The 6,801-nt window shown below is 44.4% G+C and overlaps 1 protein-coding gene across 1 annotated transcript in view; it reads left to right on the top strand.

The window, feature by feature from the left end:
* The window catches only part of PPME1 (protein phosphatase methylesterase 1), a gene marked incomplete at its 5' end in the record, with an annotated part of 15,317 nt that extends 8,533 nt beyond the window's left edge, over window positions 1-6,784 (top strand). The window contains 8 exons of the mRNA XM_009070094.1: window positions 629-719; window positions 1,071-1,136; window positions 1,895-2,027; window positions 2,457-2,586; window positions 3,241-3,285; window positions 4,115-4,179; window positions 5,225-5,292; window positions 6,320-6,784. Coding sequence (XP_009068342.1) covers window positions 629-719; window positions 1,071-1,136; window positions 1,895-2,027; window positions 2,457-2,586; window positions 3,241-3,285; window positions 4,115-4,179; window positions 5,225-5,292; window positions 6,320-6,338 — 617 coding nt within the window. The remainder of the gene's footprint in view (window positions 1-628; window positions 720-1,070; window positions 1,137-1,894; window positions 2,028-2,456; window positions 2,587-3,240; window positions 3,286-4,114; window positions 4,180-5,224; window positions 5,293-6,319) is intronic.
* Between the last annotated feature and the right edge of the window lie 17 nt (window positions 6,785-6,801).

Below are 6,801 nucleotides of genomic sequence, written 5' to 3'. Positions count from 1 at the left end.
TGATTTCTTTGCAATTCTTTCTTGTTAGTGGGGAAGAGGGTGGTTTTTCATAGAATCATAAAACTATAGTATGTTAAGGGGTTGAAATGGACCTTGGAGATCATCCAGCTCCAACGCCCTGCCCTGGGCAGGGACACTTCCCCCCACACCAGATTGCTCAAGGCTATGTCCAACCAGGCTTTGAACACTGCCAGGCTTGGGGCATCCACAGCCTCCCTGGGCAACCTCTGCCAATGTCTCACCACCCTCACAGGAAAAACTTCTTCCTTACATTTAATCTAAATTTCCCCTCTTTCAATTTGTCGCCATTACTCCTTGTCCTATGACTCCAGTTCCTAACACAGAGTCCCTCTCCAGCTTCCCTGTAGAGGGACTGTTTTTGCTATATTGCATACTGCTGATGAATGTTTGCAGTCTTCTTTTACCACCTGAATGTCCTATCTACTCAAATACGAATTTCCCACATGACTGTTGGCTTTAGGGTACTAAACTCTCATTTCCTTAACAGCATTAGATCCCCAGGGAGCTCCAGCTCTCTCTTGAGGGTGTTCCCCCATAGCCAGATCTATATAGAAGGATGTGCTAGTAATTTCCTCAGATGACATAAAGCTGAAATACCTGGTTTTAGGCACAGCTATGGATGCATTGAACAGCATGCAGAACTTCCTAAGAAGTCGTCCCAAAACATTCAAGTCACTTGAGAATGCCATTGAGTGGAGGTAAGGCATGGGCTTAGTCTCTAAAATCACTTGTCTTTGTAGCTTGGCTCCTCAAGGAAGCAATATTTGTTTGTTTTCAGGCCCTCTCCCAATCCCCAGCCGTGGCTATAATCCTGTTGACTGCTTCCCCAACAGCACCTCTCCCACATGTCTTAAATTCACAGTACAATGACAACAGGGGGTTCAAGTTGACATGTAGCATGAGCCACTCCATGTTCCCTCTGAGAACAGGAGGTTTGGGGAAATCATGAGCTGTATAGAGGGGTTTTTTTCTCCTGTTTCTGGGACTGTTAGTTCCTGAATCTCTTCAGTAAATCTTGCTGTCTGTCTTGTCATTATTTTTTTTCCTAGTGTAAAAAGTGGACAAATAAGAAATCTGGAATCTGCCAGAGTTTCTATGGTTGGCCAAGTGAAACAGTAGGTGGTTTTTTGGTTTATTTCTTTTTAAAGCTCTTAAAAAGAACATTTAGTCTGGTTTACAATATCATTGCTACATGAATGCACTTGAAAGTGAAAATTCTTCAAGCAAATACAACTTTCTTATAAATTGATCACAGCTGATACCAGCAGCAGCACTGAATCATAATCATGGCACTTGGAGAAATTTCCCAGAGGCAAAATCCACCAAAATTTTTAAAAAATGCACTCTTGTTTTAAAGAGTTTAAACTGCTGCTGGTTGTGTGTTCCTTGGTTTGCCTGTCTGCACCCTTGAAGAAATAAGTGTTACCTGAAACATTGCCCTAAATTGGGTTGCCCTCTTGGGTATGGGGTCTTCCCCTTCCTTTTAGAAATGGTTTGCATTTAGAAATGTCTGTTACATTCCAGGAGTGATCTGAGGTAGGTTTGGGCAGATTAGAGTAACCTGGTTGTGGCACTCTAATCCTGGGCATACCTGGAGCCTTTGCAGATGTCTCAATACTCCATTAAGAAAAACTGTTGTTGATTTTTGTTTTGTTTTGACCACATTTGCCTCATCTAAGTAGCTGTTTGCACTTCTGTTTGCACTGGGATACGTGTGCTGTACAGGCACTTGGTCCCATGGCTGGTCATGACGGGATCTTTCTAAACTTGAGGGGATTTTTTTTCCAACCTGAGAAATTGCTGAACACTTTAGGTTAAATCCTGGGGGTTTTTGGTTTTGGCAGGGAAGCAGTTTCTGGTTTTGTTTTCACAGGTGTGAAGGGGCTGCAAGTCCTGAATGTCCTAAAGCCATAGTAGAGGGGATTATTGAAGAAGAGGAGGAGGATGAAGAGGATGAGGAAGGGGGAGGCTCTGTCAACAAAAGGAAGAAAGAAGATGACACAGAGGTAAGGAGTTTCTTGCTGTCTTTTCAGCTCCTGCTTGCACAGTGTTCCTCTGCAAGAGCCGTCACCAGGAGTTATCCAGATCATTCCCAGTGACTGAAAACTTTTGTGAACTATTCATGCCAGTGAAAATTAGCAAATTGATTGCCCTGAATCCTGCAGCCTTCTCTTGAAGGCTGTTCTTTTGTTGGTGTAGCTCTTGCTGACTTTCTTGTTCCCTAGTCATGCAGTTGGACTGTGATTTGAGCACTTGGACTGTGATTTGAAGAGAAATGTAGGAGCAATTAGGGTCATCCCCTGGAAGTGTGTAGTCCACCAGAGGGAGCCAGTATTTTTTTTATATGTATCTACACTTTCAACTGGCTCCCTGAGTTCATTTTCTTTCCCCTGTTTTACTGGTCACTAATGCAGAGCTCTCTCTCTTCCCTGCAGACAAAGAAGGAGCACTTGTACACGTGGAGAATTGAACTGGCCAAAACAGAAAAGTACTGGGATGGCTGGTTCAGGGGCTTATCCAACCTTTTTCTAAGCTGTCCCACTCCAAAGCTGTTGCTTTTAGCTGGTATGTGTCTCTCTAGTCCTATTGACTGTATACTTCAGTGATGTACTTTAGAGAACAGGGTCAACACTGGGCTGCTGTGTTTCTCTGGGAATAGCAGACTTGCCTCTTCCACCTTCGCTTTTCTACATCTCTGGAAGTATCATAAACTACTCCATTTGATCCCTGCTGACCTGGAATTGCTTCAGAGACTCTAATATCAAAGAAGCATACAATGCCATACTCTATGTTGCCGCTGCTGGATGGGTGGGTTTGTTCTGTGATGTGGAAGAAGAGCAAACAGGGCAGATCCAAGCTGCCCTTCAGCTGCTGCTGCTGCACTATTTTCCTATAGGTATGGGCGTGATTTGAGCTTCTCATCTGGAAGTTAAACACAGCTGTAGGTCCTTTTTGTACCTTAGTAGGAAATACAGTGTGCAACCAAGAAAAATATCCTTTTAAGTTGTAGGGAGGGATGCGCTCTTCGTGTTTTGGCTGTTTCTTTCCTGTCACTTTGCTCTGTCAAGGTGCAGCAGTGAAACGTCCTTGTGGTGGATATCAGAGGTGTTTATTTGGTGGTGTTAAAGCTAGTGTCTCATTGAAAATACTGAGTAATTCCTGCTCAGACAGTCATTTCTCTTTGGCTTTTCTCCAATACATCTGTTTGTTTGACTGTAGGTGTTGACAGGCTGGATAAGGATCTAACAATTGGGCAGATGCAAGGTAAATATTTAATATTTTTACTCTGGCCTTACTGGAATGCTCTTTTTGGGTGACAACTTGTTGCTATGGGTACCCAAACAGGATATAACTGGAGTGGCCTCTTACCAGGCACAGTTCCTATCCAAAAAAATGTGCATTAATGAATTAGTCCATCCCAAAGTGTTCCCTCAGTGTCTGTGGTCAAGGAAAGGTGGGGAAGTTGAGGAGGGAGAGGGTGAATTACAAGTTGTGAAGGGCTGTTGTTGTGGGCTTTGTTCAGTCTAGTGTTTGATGTTCCTTCCAGCAGTGGAGCTGCCACACTTCTCCTGGATTAGAATGATTGTCTGTGGGGGCTTCTTTCTATTCCAATTACATTCCTGATGTTCCTAGCTAGAACACTTGGGACCATCCAAAATTGTCCCATCTTCCGTGGGGTATTCCTGGCAGACAGCAGACCAAGATTAAGCCCCTTCATTAATGTTTTGGGGGTTGGGTTCTCCCCCCCCCCCAATCTCATCTTTCCAGAGCAACCAGAACTGGGAAGTAGTATTGGATAGCAGGATAAATGTTACCTTAAAGTAGATCTGGTACCAGTTCCAATTCTGAAAGGTTATCTCACCTGCATTGGGAAGCTCTGAGAAGCTTAGCTTCATTTTAACTCCTGGGAACCTGCTCTGGTTACACCTGGGGAAGGTGAATTAAGTAGCTGCTCCATGTTTTCTTTGGAGACTGCTTTGTGTTGCAGTTTTCCCAGACTTCCATGCTGTCCCTGGTCCCTCCTTGCCAGATGAGTATAGTGAGGTTTGTTTGTAAAGAAGGTGAGATCCATGTAATGACTCTTGATCCACAGGGAAGTTTCAGATGCAGGTCCTCCCACAGTGTGGCCATGCAGTCCATGAAGATGCTCCAGACAAGGTAAGCCCCACTGTGGGGCCAAATAAGTCATGATCTTCCCAGGGTCTGTTCCTTACCACGAAGCAGAGATTACACTTCAGGGGCATTCTTTTGGCACGAACACTGGCTTTTCACAAAGCAGCTTGGATTTTAGAGCTGGCTGGAAAGCCTGGGCTAAGATGCTACATGCCACAGGGCTTGGCTGGGTTACAGATTTAACTCCCAGACTAGTGGTGATACACCTAATTCTTACCATGTGGAGTGTGGATTTCTCCTCCCTGCAATTCTTCACTTACCCTAGCAGCACTAAGCTGCAGCTTTAGGGATTGGTGTGTGTTGAGTTGTGTGGATCACATTTTCCAAATAGAAACCAAATGTTCCTCACAAAGCTTGCAGACAGAGAAGTGCTGCTTCTGGGGACTGCTGAAGCTTGTGTCCAGCTAGAAGCAGCAATGTGGTGAAGCCTGTGGTTAGGAGCACATCTGGTTTTAAAGCTTGTTCTACACTGATGGCTATGAGTATAAAACTCAGCCTTTTACTGTGCTTCACTGTAACAGTCTGTAATAGGTGTTTTATCTAAACATACTGATTTGTTACACCGTTATTCCTTTTCTAATACATTTCTAACCAGTATTGGCCAGGTCGGACAGGTCTTGGAGCAACCTGGTCTAGTGGAAGGTGACCCTGCCCATGGCAGGGGTTGGAGCTGGATGAGCTTGAAGGTTCTTTCCAACCCAACCCATTCCAGTATTGCTACTGTCTTGCTTTATTCTTTATAGGAATAACTTGCATTGTGACTTTACCAAACCATTCTCTGTGCTAAGCTTAGACAGGGTTTTAAGAATTACTGAAAAGGGTGGAGAAAGTTTGGTCCGTTCTTGATTGCAAGATAAGTGTCAGAACAAAGGTGGAGGTGGAAGCACAGAGCTCTTGTTCTAAAGGAGCAAACTTTATACAGCAAGAGAATGCTGAGGACATAACCTGCTGCAGGTTTTGAAAACTGACTGGATTTCTTGGTATCTTCATGTCCCTTTTAATCCTGACCTGTTTTTTCCCCTTCCCTCAGGTTGCTGAGGCTGTTGCGACGTTTCTGATCCGTCACAGGTTTACAGAGCCCATCGGTGGATTCCAGTGGTAAGGCCCTGGGGGCTGGAGCTGTGCTGCCCTTGAGCAGAGCTCTTACTGTCTCGTTGTTTGGGTCTCAAGGTGGGAGGCTGGAGGTTTAGCTTAATGCTAAAACCCTCAGGTAAACAAACGGCTCTGGATCACAACCAATGCACTTGAGGTTTATGTGTTCCCTCCAAATTCCTCATGTATTTACATGTGCTAATGACACCTCCTTGCTTGGAGGGGAGAAACCAAGCTGGTTCCTTTCTTTATAGCCTGCCAGAAAGCAGCATTACAAATTTGATGGCATTTAGTTGAAATAATATTTTATTTAAGTAGTCAAGGCCCTGTGTTCTGGAAACTGCTTGCATCAAACTTCTTTGGCCAAGCAGTGTTGGTGAGAGGAGACAGATAAAGCTCTGTGCTTCACTTTGGAGACTTTCTACACTTCTCTCATGTGTTTCCATATCCACATGAGTTGTGGGAGCTAGGCCTGTGTGATCAGCAGCACTGAGAGTAGGTTGATGGGAAAAACTCCCAAAGTCTTAGTTACAGCACCATGAAGCTTAGACCCCACAGAAGCTGTTGATCTGGTTTAGGATCACACTGCAGGTGAGTGGTACAATCAACCTCTTTCTTCAGCAGTCCTGAAAAGTCTTCCTGCTCTTACCTAAGAATTCCTTAACCAAAGCTGGAAGCCCCAAAATGTGTGACATTGGACTGGCAGTGCTAGAGAGTTGTTGCTGGATGACCTCTTTCTTTTGCTTTCCTTTTATCCTGTGCCCTTGGGGATGAAACAGTAGGAATCTAGGACTGTGGAGTGCATATTTTAAATGCAATGAAAGGATATAGTGTAAGTGATGGTGAGAGAGGAAGACCAAAGTGCTTTACTGCATTGTAGTGTTGAATCTCCCCCAGGTATTTGTCAGTCTGTTCTGTCTGTGGGAGTCTTGTTTGATCTCAAGCAATTTAAATTTAGGGTGTTGCAGAGTCTGCAGAGAAAACCTTGATTTTAACATGGGATCTTTGTTCACTCTCTTTTCTCCCCTCCCAGTGTGTTTCCTGCTTGTTAATACCCTGGTGTTCTCCAGCACTGAGTCCTGTTGTAAATAAACTGCACCAGAGGCCACTGTGATGTATCCATACCCTTTCATCTCTCCAGATCAGCAGCAGTGAGAAGTTGATGTGAGATTCATCCCTTAGAACTAGTTCTCCAGAATGTGTAAATGCTTAGAGACTTCCTTGCTGGGAAGCAGCTTCTACTGAAGACCATGAAAAGCTCTTCAGGCCCTTGGAAGTTGGCTCCTCCTCTCTGCTGCCACAAGGAACTCCTGAAATCCCAAGTAGTTGATCATACCAATCTCTATCAATTCTCAGGCTTTCTTGGACCTAACTGCAGCAGGGCTGTTGGCAGTCCAGATGCACTGAGGGCATTGCAGCAAAGCCAGAGGCTTCAGGATTTCTCTGTGGGAATCATAGAATCACCTTTGAAGTGCCCCTTAGGTTTGGGTTTTATATATATATATATATGGGTTA

This window comes from Acanthisitta chloris, unplaced genomic scaffold (assembly GCF_000695815.1).
Source record: "Acanthisitta chloris isolate BGI_N310 unplaced genomic scaffold, ASM69581v1 scaffold12702, whole genome shotgun sequence".
NCBI lineage: Eukaryota > Metazoa > Chordata > Aves > Passeriformes > Acanthisittidae > Acanthisitta > Acanthisitta chloris.
Note: the sequence above shows the minus strand (reverse complement) of the source record. Positions and strands in the feature narration are given on the sequence as shown.